General features: G+C 41.1%; 1 protein-coding gene across 1 annotated transcript in view; it reads right to left on the bottom strand.

Annotated features, from left to right (window-relative positions):
* The window catches only part of AKAP13 (A kinase (PRKA) anchor protein 13), a 153,650-nt gene that overhangs the window by 119,035 nt on the left and 18,294 nt on the right, over window positions 1-16,321 (bottom strand). Inside the window, exon 2 of the mRNA XM_006867115.1 lies at window positions 4,448-4,523. Coding sequence (XP_006867177.1) covers window positions 4,448-4,523 — 76 coding nt within the window. The remainder of the gene's footprint in view (window positions 1-4,447; window positions 4,524-16,321) is intronic.

The following is a 16,321-nucleotide window of genomic DNA, read 5'->3' as shown; positions in this document are numbered from 1 at the left end:
GGGGTAGCATTCATTGTCAAAAAGAGCATTTAAAAATGTATCTTGAAGTACAATGCTGTCTCTGTGAAGGATAATATCCATATGCCTACAAGGGAGACCTATTAATACAACTATTATTCAAATTTATGCACTTACCACTGAAGCCAGTGATAATGAAACTGAAAAATTCGGCCAACTTACTCAGTCTGAATTGATAAAACATGCAATCAGGATTCCTTGATTAACTTTTAATGAGTAAAAGTTGGAAACAAAGTGGAAGGATCTATAGTTGGAAAATATGGCCTGAATAATAGAAACGATGCTGGATACTGCATGATAGATTTTTGCAAGACTAGTGATTTATTCATTTCAGATATGTTTTCACAACAATATAAGGGGCAAACTATACATGTGGAAAAAACAACTATGCAGTAGACCTCACCATATGAAATATACAAATTGACCACATCTGTGGGAAGGGACATGGAGAAGCTCCACATCATCAGCCACAAAAGGCCAGGGGCAGACTGTGGCTCATATGCAAGTTCAGGCTGAAGCTGAAGAAAAGTAAACAAGTCCATGAGAGCCAAAATATGACCCTGAGCGTATCTCACTTGATGCTAGAGACAATCTTAAGAACAGATTTCATGCATTCTACACACTAATAACAGAAGACCAGAAAAATTGTGGAATGATATCATACATGAAGAAAGCAAAAGGTCATTAAAAAGACTGGAAAGAAAGAAAGGAAAAAAGACCAAAGTGGATGGATGTCAGAAAAGACTCTGAAACTTGCTCTTGGACATAGAGAAGCTAACAAGTGTTGAACAAAAATTTCAAAAAGCAGCTCAAGAAAATAAAGTATAATGAAATGGAATATCATTATAATAGTTTACAAATGCAAAGACTTGGAATTAGAAAAGCAAAAGGGAAGAACATGCTCGGCGTTTTTGACGTTGAAAGAACTGAAGAAAGAAATTCAAGCCTCCAGTTGCATTACTGAAGAATTTTATGGGCAAAATACTGAATGTTGTAAGAAGCATCCAAAATAGAATGAATAGAATGAATACACAAGAATCACTGTACCAAAAAAAAAAAAAAAAAAAAAAAAAAGAGGGGGTGGGATGGTCAATCATTTCAAGATACAATCAAGAACTTATGGAACTGAAGAAGTCCAAGCTACACTGAAGACTTTGGTGAAAAACATGGCTTCAGAAATTGAAGGAATACAAACAAATTCTAACGTTACAACCAACTGAAGAAGCACTAGAGGCTCAGCAATTTGGAAGTCAGCTACCTGGTCAACTGATTGGAAACTACCCTTTCCAATGAAAGGAGACGCAACAGAATGCAGACATCATCTAACAATATCATTGAGATGACATGCAAGTAAAATTTTGCTGAAGATAATGCAAAAATGGTTGGAGCAGTACATTGACAGGCAGATGCCTGAAATTCAAGCTAGATTCAGAAGAGGACATGGAACGAGGGATATCACTGTTGAAGTCAGATGGATTTTGGCTGAAAGCAGAGAATACGAGAAAGATGTTTACTTGTGCTTTATTAACTCTGCAAAGGCATTTGACTGTGTGGATCATAATCAACTTATGGATCACATTGTGAAGAATAAGAATTCTAAAACACTTCATTGTGCTCATGAGGAGCCTTTATAAAGACCAAGATAATCGTCACTAGAACAGAACAATGGGATACCTGCTGGTAAGTGCCCTGTGTAAAGTTCCCAAGGAGCAGCTAGTGGATTTGAACTGCTGACCTTGTAGTTCACAGTCCAGTGCTGAGTCTACAGTGCAACACCAGGTTTAAAATCAGGAAAGGTGGGAAGCAGGGTTGTATTCTTTCACCATATCTATTTGTGACGCTGTGTATCTGCACTGGACTGTGAACCACAAGGTCAGCAATTCAATCCACCAGCTACACCTCTGAAACCCTATACAGGGTCGCTATGAGTTGGAACCAAATCGACAGAACTTAGCAAACATTTAATCTGTAGGCAGAGCAAATAATCCAAGAAGCTGGGCTACATAAAGAAGAACACATCATTAGTATTGAACAAAGGCTCATTGACAACCTATGATATATGGAAGACACAACCTTGCTTGTGGAAAGGGAACAGGACTTGCAATACTTATTGATGAAGATCAAAGACTTCAGCCTTTAGGATGGATTGCACCTTAATGTAAAAAGAAAAAGCAAAAATCCTCCCAACTGGACCAATAAATACCATGATAAACTGAGAAAGACTGACATTCACAAAGATTTCATCTTGCTTAGGTCCACAATCAATACTCATGGAAGCAGCACTCATGAAATCAATCAATGTATTACATTAGGCAAATCTGTTGCAAAAGACCACTGTAAATTTTTTAGTAACAAAGATGTCAGTTTGAGGACTAAGGTGTGCCTGACCCAAACCATGATATTTCTAATAGCCTCATATACAGGTGAAAGTTGAACAATAAATAAGGAAGACCAGAGAAGATTGATACATCTGAATTACGGTGTTGTAGAATAATAGAAGTACCATGGACGACCAGAAGAACAAACAAATCTGTGTTGGAAGAAGTACTGCCAAAATGCTCCTCAGAAGCTAGGATGGTGAGACTTTGTCTCTCATACTTTGGACATGTTGTTAGGAGGGATCAGTCCCTGGAGAAGAACATCATGTGTAGCAAAGTTGAGGATCAGTGAAAAAAAGGAAGAGCCCCCGGCAACTAGATGGGTTGGTACAGTGGCACCAACAATGGACCGAAGCTTACCCATTGTGAGGATGGTGCCAGGACCAGGCAGTGTTTCGTTCTGTTGTACACTGGGTTCCTAGCAGTCGGAACCGGCTTAACAGCATCTAACAACAACACAGTTAAACGGTTTCTAAAAAGACCAGCAAATGAAAAGAAGTCAGCAATTTTTAAAGCATGTCAGTAAACACTAGAATGGTAAACAGAATTAGGTATAAATGACTCAAAAACCCAGAATGCAAGTTACCAGTGTGTTCACTGAGCAGCTGTGATCAAAGACAAAGACTTAAAATTACAACTTGCATCATCCTTACAGCACCCCGCTTCCCCATCCCTCAAATGAGGGAACCTAGTAATACTGATGAAGATCAAAGACTACAGCCTTCAGAATGGACTGCATCTATCTCAATGTAAAGAAAATGAGAGAACATGGTGATAAATGGAGAGGAAAGACTGAAGTGGTCACAGACTTCATTTTGCTGGGATCCACAATCAATGCTCATAGAAGCAGCAGTCAGGAATTGGAACAGCGGATTGCATTAGGCCAGCCTGCTTCACAGACCTCTATAATAAGTGTTCAAGAGCAAAGAAGTCAATTTGTGGATGAAGGAGAAGCTGACCATGTGTTTTTAATCACCTCATAGGCATGTGAAAGTTGAACAATGAACAGAAAGAATCATAGAAGATTCGATGCATTTGAATGACGATATTGGCAAAGAACACTGAAAGGACCACGGAGTTCCAGAGGAGCAAACAAATCCGCCTTAGAAGAAGCACAGCCAGAACGTTCCTCAGGAACAAGGACTTTGTCTCTCAGACTTTGGCCACGTTTCAGGAGCAACCAGGAGGGGCAGTCACTGGAGAAGGACATCACGCTTGGTAAAACGGGGCTCAATTAAAATGAGGGTGACCCCAACAGGATGGACTGACACAGTGGCAAACACAATGGACTCAAAACCTAAGAATAAACTTTAAAGCTCCTCAGATCATTCCAGTGTACAGCCCAGACTGAGTAGCAGGGCTTTAGTAACTAATAAAATACTTTTATAGTTTTACCAGATTAAAAGACCTATATATTCTACATAGATATGCACAGAACAGATGCCTTCACAGATGAATAAATAAATCACAGGTGAAAAGAATGTGAAATCTTCTACCAGTAAAAAGGAAATTTAGGTGATGATATATGCTCACCCTTTCAATTCTGAGACAAAATGCCTACAAACTCAACATGTGATGAACTGCAAACCATCTAAGAAAGAACAGCTCTCCATGTACAGTAACGAGCTATGAGAGTGGAGCTAGGACTCGAGGAAGAGTCCTGGTGTGGTGCCTTGGGACCAGCACTGCACTGTGACCCACAAGGTCGGTGGTTCAAACCCACTAGTTACTTGGAAACCCTATCCAGGGTCACTATGAGTCAGAACCACCTGGATGGCACTTTAACAACCACCTGACTCGATCCGGCGCTGTGGTGGTGCAGTGTTGAAGCACACACCTGCATATTGGGAGGACTATGTGGCAGACAGTCTGGTTCTGTAAGGACTGTACCATGGAAAACACTTGGGGCCGCTTCCGCTGTGCGGGGCCCCGGAGTCTGAATCGACTCTACAACCAAGGGTTTGGTGTCTTCCTTCTTTTTGGGTTCAAGGAAATGTCATTTTTAAAGTTAATTTTTTAAGTATAGTGGAAGTTGGAAAACCTCAGCTTACCTGGATTCTGCTTGGAAGCCAAAAGAGACGTCGGTTTTGAGCACGGTTCGATTGTACACCAGCTTTCTTGGTTTATCTAAAGGCAAAGAAGAACAGACTTTGTTTCAGTGACGCCATGTGCGATCATTTTGGAGCTGCTCCAAGTATATAAGCAAAGGCAAGTCAAAAAGTACTGCTACTAGGGTTCCACTTTTTTTGTGTTCATGGGTTTATTCCAAACAAGACATTTAAACATGTTCCTGCAATCAGTGGACGGCTGCAGACAAGTTCTGTCAGTAACACATTTGTCTTAGTCTTTTTAGGGTACCGTGGTGGTGGTGTGCTGTGGACTCGGTTCCGACCCACAGCAACCCTACAGAGGGTTTCCGGGGAGGTATATCTTTACGGGAGCAGAAAGCGTCATCTTTCTCTCCTGTGGAATAGCTGGTAGTTTCAAACTGCTGTGGCCTTGAGATTAGCAGCCCAACTCGTAACCACTACGCTACCAGAGCTCCTTTTAGGTTACCTTGTTGTTGTTGAGTGTCGTCGAGTCGATTCAGACCCACAGCGACCCTGTATAGGGTTTCCGAGAAGCAGCTGGTGAGCTTGAACTGCTGACCTTGCAGCTCACACGGCTTTGCAGTCTGCCGCATTAACCCACAGCGCCACACACCAAGTAGGGTACAGTCAAAACAGTGGCTTCTAAGAGGGTCTCCTGGGGCTGTTAATTCCAGGCAGAGAGGTCAGCTCAAAAGATCACAGTGACTATTTGTTAGGATTTCAAAGGAGTAATCTTGACAGATTTTTTTTTTTTAAGGACACAAGATAACCATGCACGTGGACTTATTATGAAGAAGTTTTAGGAAAACTGAAAACTTCTTTGGTGATAAAAAGCCAGGAAAGTTGTATTGCGGGAACTGTTCCCATCCCAACCATCTACTAGCTCACTCTTCCAGGGTAGTGAGGGCTGTCCTGTGGGAATTACACTGGGAAGCCTTACCCCATCCATTCTACAGCCCTGGTCATGCACATGGGAGCTTCTTTTTACTCCCCAGACCCAAAGAACACTGAAAAGGAACAGAATTTCAGTCCCCTAAGGATGTCAAGGAGTCCTGGTGTGGCGCTGTGGGATAATGTGTCACACTGCAAAGCCGTTTAAACTGCAAAGTCAGTGGTTCAAGCTTACCAGCTGCTCCTTGGAAACCCTATACAGGGTCACGATGGTTCGGAATCGACTCAATGGCACTTAACAACAAAAGGATGTCAAAATTGTCATTTTGATGGGGAGTAAAGGGAAGAGCGCAGAACTCTTTGGTTCAGAGTTTTGTTGTTTAGTGCTGTTGAGTCGGTTCCAACTCACAGCAGCCCTGTATAGGGTGTCTGAGGTAGAGCTAGTGAGTTTGAACTGCAGACCTTGCTGTTCAAACCGACCTTATGGTCCACTGCTTATCCTTCAAAGGTCCGAGTTAGAGATAGGGAAACACCACCTTTAGAAGTGCACAGACCTAGTGGGAGGATATATAGAAAAACAACAGCATCTCATTTTGGTATTTTTGTTTAATAAAGGGTCCTATGATTTTACAGCAATGCTATCTGATTTATCTGTATATAAGTGGGCTAATGCGCTGGACTGCAAGGTCAGTTTGAACCACAAGGTCAGTGGTTCAAGCTCACCAGTTATTCCTTGGAAATCCTATACAGGGTCACTATGAGTTGGAACCAATTCAATGACACACAACAATAACGCAACTCTGGTTGTTCTCGGTGATTCAGCTCTCAGCTGCTAACTGCAAGCTTTCAGCCACGCTAGGGTAGAAAGATGAGGCAGCTGGCTTCCTTAAATGATTTATAGTCGGAAAAGCCGTTCTCTACTCTGTCCCACAGCTTTGCTATGAGTGGTAACTGACCCAACAGTGATGGGTCGGATTTCATTTTGGGTTTGCAAGTATACCCACTGTACCAAGACTTTTGTTTTAGCTTTAATACTTCCATTGTCAAGTGACAACAACGATGTGTAGAACAAAATGTGTTTACAAGAAATCAAGGCAACCTGTGCTCTATTAAGGCTCTGAAAAGAATGCTGATAAACGTTAGGTTATTTAAAAGCAACAGAAAAAGGGTATACAAAGTCACGGTAAGAGTAGAATAAAAATTGAACAAATACGAAAACATTAACTTTCCACCAAGGTTTTTTTTTTTTTTTTAAAATAACAATATAAAAGCAATATTAGAATAGCTACAGTCACGTTAATACGTCTGCATACATCTCACTTAAATTCAGTAAAAGCGTCATACAGATAGCATCATGCAGATTACATGATCCTTTTTATGAGACCAGGCTCCAAATGGTTGCTGAGAGGACACATAGTTGAACTAGGACTTGAGCCCAAGTGTGTGAATCCATAACAGATTAAAGAATACATCTATCCCTTAAAATAACTTCTTTTTTTTTGAAATCTACCCGACAACTTCCAGATAAACTAAACATTATAACCCTCTACTTTCATTAACTTTAAAATATTAGAATTGAAAAAATTACTACTGGAGATTTCAAGATTCCTTTCTTGAGAACCGATAGAACAAGGATATAAAAAAAAACACACACAAAAAAAACCAACCTTGAAAATAATGTGCTTTCTGTGGTTGGGCATTGTGTTCTGTTGGGTGTCACTCAAGTCAAGTTAGGTGACATTTTAGTTTTTCTTAAATTCTTTCGATTTTTTTTTTTTTTTAAATTAACTACTTGGGGTGATAATGATAATATTACCACTTAAGTGACACCCAACAGAACACAATACCCAACCACAGAGCACACATTCTTTTCAAGTACACACAGAATATGTACCAAAAAAGACCACATTTTGTAGCATAAAGCAACTCTCAAACTTAATACGATTAAAATTATACAAAGCACCTTCTCTAACCAAGCAATATTAAATTAGAAATCAAAATTAAAAATGTACTTGGAAAATCCCCAAGCAGTTAATTAAAAAAAAAACACACACACACACACACACAAAACAAAACTGAAAGAGCCTATGCATTAAAGAAATCTTAAGAAAAACTAAAAAATAATTTGAACTGAATAAAAATGAAAGCAAAAAATACTCACATAAATTTGTGTTGGACACGTTTTGTGTTGTTTGGAGTAAAATTTATAGCACTTAATACCTATGTAATAAGGTTTAAAATCAACATTCTAAGCTACCACCTTAAGAAACTAAAAAAAAAAAAAAAAGAGCTTAGGTGTGGTGCTGTGGGCTAATGCATCAGACTGCAAAGTCATATGAACTGCAAGGTCAGTGGTTCAAGCTCACCAGCTGCTCCTTGGAAACCCTATACAGGGTCAGTATGGGTCGGAATCAACTCAAAGGCACTTAACAACAACAACAACACACCACCACACCTTTTTGATCTAGCATGGCTGATTGCTCTACGGAGTCTGTTCACCTCAGAGAACTGTCTGTGTGTAACTTACAGTTGAGACCCGGAAGTGAAACCAGTTCCTGGCTTGAAGGGTGTCTAAGGGCCATAATCTCGGAAGTTCCACCAGTCTTCTCTATCAGACGACCAAGTCTGGTCTTTTTATTAGTTTTAGTTTTGTTTCACATTTTTCTGCTACTCTAGCTAGGGTTTAACTCATGATTCCAGCGCCCCCTCATCTGGTCTCAGGGTTGTGGAGGCTGGGGTTCACACAGTTCATTAGTGCTCTGGGCTAATTATTTCCTTACTTCTTTGATTGTTTTTTTCCCTCACACTCTTTTTTACTCTGATGTTACATTTTCATCACCTCAGACAGAAGCCCCGTACCTGACACCAAGCCCAGGCCTCGGCCCTTTGTGTCTGCAGGAATTTGCGTTTTCTGGCCATTTCACATACATGGAATCATACATTCTGTGGCCTTTTGTGACCAGACTGTGTGCTTATTTAGCACTGTGACACAGATTTAAGCTTTGTAGGGTTCTGTAGGGAGGCACGTTGCCATTTTAGAGATGAAGAATTAGATTTACTGAAAATTTGGTGCTGTGGAGAGACCGTACTGTACTGGGACCTTCATCTGCTTGAGAGACTGGAAACTTCTGGAGAACAGAAACACATCTTTCATTCCATGGGACTCTAACGAGTAGTAAATGTGGCCATGCTCATGGGACATGCTTATTATGTAAACGTTTAATGCATTGTGTTCAGTGATTTTATTTAAAAAAAAAAACAAAAAAAAACAACCACAAAAAAAGGTTGGAAGAGCCTTTAGAATCATTACTTTGCCTCAGTTTACTAGACTTATAGAAAACAGAGACCAAATCGGGTGAAGCCACTCTTCAACAATCATATCCTATTTATTAGCAGAGTCCCTGGGGTCATATAAAGAGCCATATATCAGTTGGGTAACCAAAGAGGTGGAGGCTGGAGTCTTATCCAGAGGCATCTCAAAAGCAAGGTCCTGCAGTCTCCTTTCACAGAATCAGTCACTGAAAACCTGGAATCAAGTTCTACTCGAACAAACGTGGGGGCTGTCATGAGCCGGAAGTGACTTGATAGCAATTGAAAAGCCAAATAAATCAAACCGAGAAGCCGGGTTCTCTGGGTTCCAGTTCAGAGTTCGGTCCTTAATCCGCCGGCGTCTCTATTTTCAATAGTGATTAGTAAACTGAATGCATCTTGCAAGATGCAGGTAACATTTCTGGGGAAGAGTTTTGGGAAACAGAGGCATTGTTTATTTTAGACAAATAGTTAGGAAATACTGGATCAGATTTCTAAAATATAGACCAGTGGGGATTATCAATGGTTAGAAGCTCAAAATTACACTGTAATGGAGGGGGGAAGGGCTTTTTTTTTTTCTGTTGTTTTTTTTAAGCTTTGTGAATTTCTAAAAGCCCCTGTCTTCAAGAGGCGCCCCTGCTGGGGCAGGCTTAGGCTCTTGGCTGTTAACCTAAAACTTGGCAGCTGCAAGTCAGCAGTTTCCGGGGGTGGGGGGGTGGGAGGGGATATGTGAGATGTGGCTGCCCACGCCCATGATGACTATTTGCAGCCTTGGAAACTGATGGGGCTGTTCCGTTGAGTTACTGTGAGCTGAGATCCACTCGGTGGCCATGGGGTTGGGTGTTTTCCAACATCAATAGTTAGTGATCAATAGTATGCTGAAAAGGCTCACTGCGTCTAAGCAGACTGTAAGAAAGGAAAGTTAAGCAAACCAGGAGCTAACGCCCAGTTTCCATCAGCACTCTCTTCAGAATCAGGCTTGATTTGCAAATATTTGCAATTAAAACCTGTATTCAAAACATTAAGGTTCTGGGCAAAACCATACTTTCTCACCAAGAAGTCTTTTATGGAACATCCACCCCAGGCAACAAACAGTGTACACATACAGCATTAGACAGAAAGATTACATGGGATCCAGACTACAGTCTGCGTGGTGGGTCCCACAGTTTAAAAGCACAAAGGCCCCTTTTTAATTGAACTAAAATGACGTGAGTGAGTGACATTTGCCTCCACACCCAGGGTGATAGCCATACATGTGGTTATAGGATTGTCAGACTCAGTGAAATGACCCCACAAACTGTGTCCCAGAGTCTGGAATCACTGATTTGCTTGTGAGATAAAATGGGCACACAGATAACTAAGAGTCACAAAACAGGTAAGAAAGCCCCCAGTTTATTAGAAAGAAGATGAAATTCCGGTTCAGGAAGTTGGGAAAAGCTTCACAAAGGTGGTGGTGCATGTGGTAGGCATTAAGAGGGGCAGGGTGGCTCACGAGGTACAGACAGTGAGACAGAGTTCTAGTCACGTGGGAAAAAGCCTGAGCAAAGCAGGTAAGACTCCAGACTTGGAGTTCACAGCTTCTAGGCTCCTTCAAAGTCATGGACTCCACAGAAAAACGCATATGTCAGCTACTGGCTGTGAAGTTTTCCTTACACTTCAGCTTATTGTCATTGTTTAGAGCCATTGAGATGGTTCTGACTCATAGCAACCCTGTATATGGTTTCTGAGCAACAGCTGGTGGATTTGAACAGCTGACCCTGCTGTTCAAACCAATCTTATGGTTCAATACGTATTCTACAGAACCAAATTCGAATCCTCTAGATTGGGGGTTTTCAGGTATGTAAAGATCCCCATGGTGCACAGAAGCATAAACTGAGGAAACAATGATCCTGGGCAATATGGAAACAATGCATAAGAGCTTTGTTGTAGGGGAAGGGTGGAACCCCTAATCCTACTAGCAAGGGATGGGCAGATCAGTGCTGATAGGAAAGTCAGTCTAGATGTGTGTAGATGAAATGAGATGGGGAGAGAAAAGGAGCCTGGGGCACTCAGGACATCAGGCAGGCAGAGACTGAAAATGGTCTCATCTAGAGCTCTGGTAGTGTAGTGGTTACGAATGGGGCTGCAAACCGCAAGGTCAGCAGTTCGAAACTACCAGCTGTTCCACAGGAGAAAGATGAAGCTTTCTGTTCCCATAACAATTTACAGCCTCAGAAACCCTGTGCAGGGTCGCTATGAGTCAGAACACACTCCACGGCACATAACAACAACAACAGAGGTCCGGGCAGCATCCGAACTGGGGAGATGTCCTCCAGGGTTCAGAAGGGGCAGATCAGAGATCTAGTATAAAAGGTAAGCTCCTACTTGCTGGCTTCTTACAAACATGAACAGCACAAAAATGAATGTGCAGTAGTTAGAGAGACGCAAGCCTGTTTCGAGGAAAGCAGTTAGGCTGCCCACAGTGCCGGAGGCAGAGGTGGTGAGCTGGGCCAGACGCTCCCATTCATGATCAGCGCCACTAACCCGAGGACACACTGCACACACACGCACTGAGCACGCATCAGCATTTCAACCACTTCCTATACATAGTGACAGCCATGCTAAGCATGTCAGACTCATGTGTGAAGAACACTGGGCTTGCTATCAGTAAGCTGCGTAAGAGATATAAAGTGGATTACAAAACACTTCCTCCTCCTTCAGAATCATTCTGTGTGGTAGATAAATCTGTCTTAATCTCACACAACTAAGACAATGCAAAGGCCACAACATAAGGTTCCACTGAAACACTTTCAGAGTGATTCTTATAGCCCAGATACAATGCCGAGGCCTGAGTACAGATGTGGTAATGCATCTGAGATTTATTCTAGAGGGAACCAGAAGCTACCAGATATTTCTGATCAGAGGAATGCTTGTTAAGTTTGTCTCTTTTCAAAATGTGATCTTGAGAGCAAGTTTTCACACGAACAGATGAGAAGCTAGCATCTTATACTCTGAACTCTCGTTCAGTTCTGAGACTGTGCTTGGTGAAAGATTCTGATGTGCTAGGAAGACACACACCAGTACCCCCACTGCTAATAATCTGAATTTCAGCAGAAAAATCAAGATGATGATTACGAAACCCTCTGTTCAGATTTTCATTCATATGGAATCTGAGCTATTAGCAAAGGACAGGATTGGCAACTGACTGAATGTGTCCCAGTTCAAGATGATTCAGGACACTTTCTCTTCCCTCCCACTTCTGGTAACCATAAAAACCTTTTCTTGACATTTTATAAAAGTGGTCTCATACATTGTTTCGTGACTGACTAATTTCACTCAGCATAATGTCCTCTAGCTTCATGAGGCATTTCGCAGATACATCATTACTCTTCAGTGTTGCATGGTATTTTATTGCGTGTATGTACCAAAGTTTATCTATTCTTCCATAGATGAGAATTTAGGCTGTCTTCATTTTCTTGCTATTGTTAGCAGTACAGGGATGAACATGAGTGTGCAGAGATCTACTGGTGTCTTGGCTCTTATTTCCTGAGGATATATACCATGTAGAAGAACTGCTCTGCCATATGTATTTTCTATCTCCAACTTTTGGAGGAAGTGCCATTCCATTTTCCACAGTGGTTGAACCATTTTACAGTTCCACCAGTAGTGTAAGAGGGTCCCAGTCTCTCCACACCCTCTCTAGCACTGGGCTGAGATGATATTTCATTGTTGTTCTGATTCGCATCCTTCTAACGGCTAAAGAACACGAGCACGTATTCATATGTTTGTTGGCATCTTAATTTCTTCCATGGTGAAGTGTCTGTTTGTGTACTCTGACCATTTGTTAGATTGGCTTTTTCTTGTTGAGTGTTGACGTTTTCTATACATTTTAGAGATTACTCCCTTTTGTGATATGTCATTGCAAGAACAAAACCAACTCTACCCTGTGGGTTTGTGTCTTCTTCCTTTGATGAAATCTTTTTATTTATGTACGTGTCTAATTTCTAGGAGGTCCTACTCATCTATTTTGTCTTCTGCTCTTTGTATGTTTTCAGTTATGTCTGGTAGTGTATTCATGTCATGTATCAGAGCCCCAAAGTTTGTCCCTATTTTTTCATTGATAATCTTTCATTTGTAAGTTTTTCATTAATCCATATTGAGTGCGTTTTCATAAATAGTATGGGATATAGGTCTTGTTTCATTCTTCAAAAAATGGATCTCCGGTTTTGCCAGCACCCTATGTCGAAGAGACTATCTCTTTCACATTGAATGTGTTTTGGCTCTTTGTCAAAAATCAGCTGGCCATTTGTGAATGGATTTACTGCTAAGTCTCAGTTCCATTCTACTGATCTATGTGTCTTTTGTTGTTCTAGGACCCGGCTGCTATGATTACTGTGGCTGTGAAGTTGATTTTGAGATTTTGTTCTTTTTAAATAATATTTATTCTTTTTTAATAATCAGTTGAAAATATTTAATTGAATAATACAATGTTATGTCTCCCTATCAGTGAATGTAGCTTGTTCTTTCATTACCACAGGTCTCCTTTGGTTTCTTGAAGTCATATTTTGTAGTTTTCTCTATATGGGTCTTTGGTTTCTCTCTTTAGGTAGACTCCACAGGTCCCAGACACCTAGAGTACTAGAGAGGTACGGTGCATACAGTGTACACGTTAAGCAAAGTCAGCTTGGAAGAAAAGGCAGACCCATGGAACTCCCTTTACATTTATGTCATGTAGCCTGGAAACACTTGTCCCACAAAGCAAGGTGTTCCTATTAGGCTGGAAAGAGAGCCACACACGTTTTCAGTGGAGTGAGAAGTGTCTTTTGTTTCTAGCAGTGCTTCTGCTGTTTATATCCGAAGTTCTTGGTTACACCCAGCCTTCCCAGTAATCGCTCATATTTACTTCCTCTGCAACTGTCTGGAGAGATCCAGCTAGAGTTACAAGGCTGAACAAAAGGAAGCCAAAACCCACCATATCCGGTGATGAAAGCCAACACTTGAGTCAAAGTCTTGCCAGAGAGTCAGATTGTAATGAGTAGATACATGTGGTTGTCTTCAACGCTTAGCCCTCTTCTGTCTTTCATGTACTGCAATGTCTCTTAGAGCAAGCAAACCTGTCAGGAAGAGGTATTTCTCTGGAAACAGACACGAGGGAGTTTGAGACAAACTTTTCCTGAACTTCAGCTATTGGCAGGGAGATGGCCTCTGTACAGATCTTCATTCATTGGGCACAAAATACTGTTTCAAAACTTTTAATCGTTCAACTAATGTTCTGAAGTACTACTAGATACAAAATATGTTCTAGACAAACCATCAATAATCTGAAGAAATACGTTACTATTATTAGACAGCTCTCAGTTTCCTAGGTACCCAATGTTATAAAATGAGTAAAACAGAAAAGATTCCTGAGCTAAAGTCAATCTGTTTAGGGGAGCAATTCATGGGAATTCGGAACACCCCCTTCTTCTTGGTATGCCAGTTTTACAGGAAGTGTCTGATGCTACAAGTAATCTTGAGAATACTCATCAACAGTCAATGTTTGGCTACTGACTGATCCAAGTTACTTGATCAGTCACCAACTTGGGAGGTCAATGCTAACTTTTTGAAAGATGCTGGGAAAAAGGGCACCAGAAGGCTCCTGCAAACAATGAAATTCTCCCACATGCCATTTTTAGCATCTGAGTCACAGTTACTAACCCATTATCTATCATAAGACGGAGAAGTCACGTGCACACACTGGAAGGGTAACCAATGGAATGCCATATGCAGAGGAAGAGAGATGCATGATGGGCATCCAAACATATTATTAACTAAGGCATCCTTGTGTGGTGCTACAGGATAAGCCCTGGACTGTCAACCACAGAATCAGTGGTTCAAACCCACCAACCACTCCTCACGAGTCCTATACAGGGTCGCTATGAGTTGGAATTGACTCGACAGCGCTTGACAACACCATGGGCTAACCAGTTTGAAAAAGGCTCAGAAAGAGAAATATTGGGGAGTGTTAGTGCCAATGACGGGGAGCAGAAAGCTCATCCGAGAATGAGAACAGGTGTTTGTGGCCTTCAGTGAGTCTTAAGAGAAGGTTTTGATGCAGGAGAGGTAATATGGCACTGACTATACAGTGCTGTCCATGGGAGCAGATAAGAACACAAAATAATCCAAAGAAACCATGGGTGAGGCCTCTAAAGCGAGTGTGCAGTGGATTACTGGGTGCAAGTACGGAGTGTCAGGGAAACAGGTTTACAACCATGTGAATCTATAACTATTACCATAGTTCATACAAGTTATATAAAATGATGCTAATGAATCCATAAGTAGAAATCTTAAAACATTCATTCATTTACTCGACACACACTTACTGAGCACTTGCTAGGAGTTATACTCATGACTACTTAGACACGTTTATCAACACATAAAAATGACAGAGTACTTTGTGTGTGTGTATTATGACTACTTAGACACATTTATCAACAGATAAAAATGACAAAGTCCTTAGTGTGTGTGTGTATACATATATGTATATATATATACAGTTTGACAACTTGAAAATTGGAGAAAATGTGCACAATGACTTGTGAATTTCTACAGCACATGCAGCGCTTGATCTAACTGCTTTGTTGTGTTTTAAACCTGGGTAAAGGACAGCACACTGTGAAACGGAGGAAGTATGGAAATCGCTACTAAATGATGAACAACAACAACAACAAAAAGAATTGTGGTCAAATCTTCTAAAAAATGTCTGACAAAATGAGTTCATACGAGACCATGCAGCCATGTACCTGTACAAAGTGTTATAACAGAAATTATTTAATTGGTAAAGAACCAATCAAGAGACTTTCTAGCACATATACACCGGTGTTCACTGAAGTCCTGGTGTGGTGCTGTGGGTTAATGCGCCAGACTACAAAGCCACTTGAACTGCAAGGTCAGTGGTTCAAGCTCACCAGCTGCTCCTCAGAAACCCTACACAAAGTTGCTAAGGGTCGGAATCAACACAACAGCACTTCACAACAATATACACCAATATTCATTATAGCACTATTCACAACAGCAAAAAGAAACTACTTAAGTGCCTATCAACGGATGAATGGTTAAACACTGGGACACTGTACAGCCATAAAAAATAATGATGAGCTCTGAAAATATAATGCAGGTGAACCTGGAGGACACGAAGCTGAGACAAAGAGTCAAGCAAAACTAGGCAAGCACTGTATGGCCTCACTAACATAAAAAGACAAGAGTAGGTAGACATGTTGGGACCAACGATCACTGGTGTTTACCGGGAGTAGGTGTGTACGGGGTGGATCCCTCTTTAGGTAGTTGTTGTTATTAAGTGCCATCCAGTCAGTTTCAATTTTTAACAATCCTATCTGTACAGGGTTTCTGAGGAGATGCTGGTGGGTTTGAACTGCCAACCTTGTGGTTCAAACCGACTTTGCAGTCCAGCGCATTAACCCACAGCGCCACACCAGGACTAGTAGACACTTGTTATTTCTAGTGGTGGGAAATATAACACCAAATATAGGTGAACTAGGCAAAAGTTGCTGCTAGAAGTGTTACTAGAAGTACACAAGAAAAGTGTAAGTTTTTAGTAAATACTGTTGTTGTCAGGTGCCATTGAGTCGGAACCAACTCACAGCGACCCCATGGACA

Source organism: Chrysochloris asiatica, unplaced genomic scaffold (assembly GCF_000296735.1).
Source record: "Chrysochloris asiatica unplaced genomic scaffold, ChrAsi1.0 scaffold00101, whole genome shotgun sequence".
NCBI classification, from domain to species: Eukaryota; Metazoa; Chordata; class Mammalia; order Afrosoricida; family Chrysochloridae; genus Chrysochloris; species Chrysochloris asiatica.
This window is presented reverse-complemented; position numbering and strand designations above follow the sequence as displayed.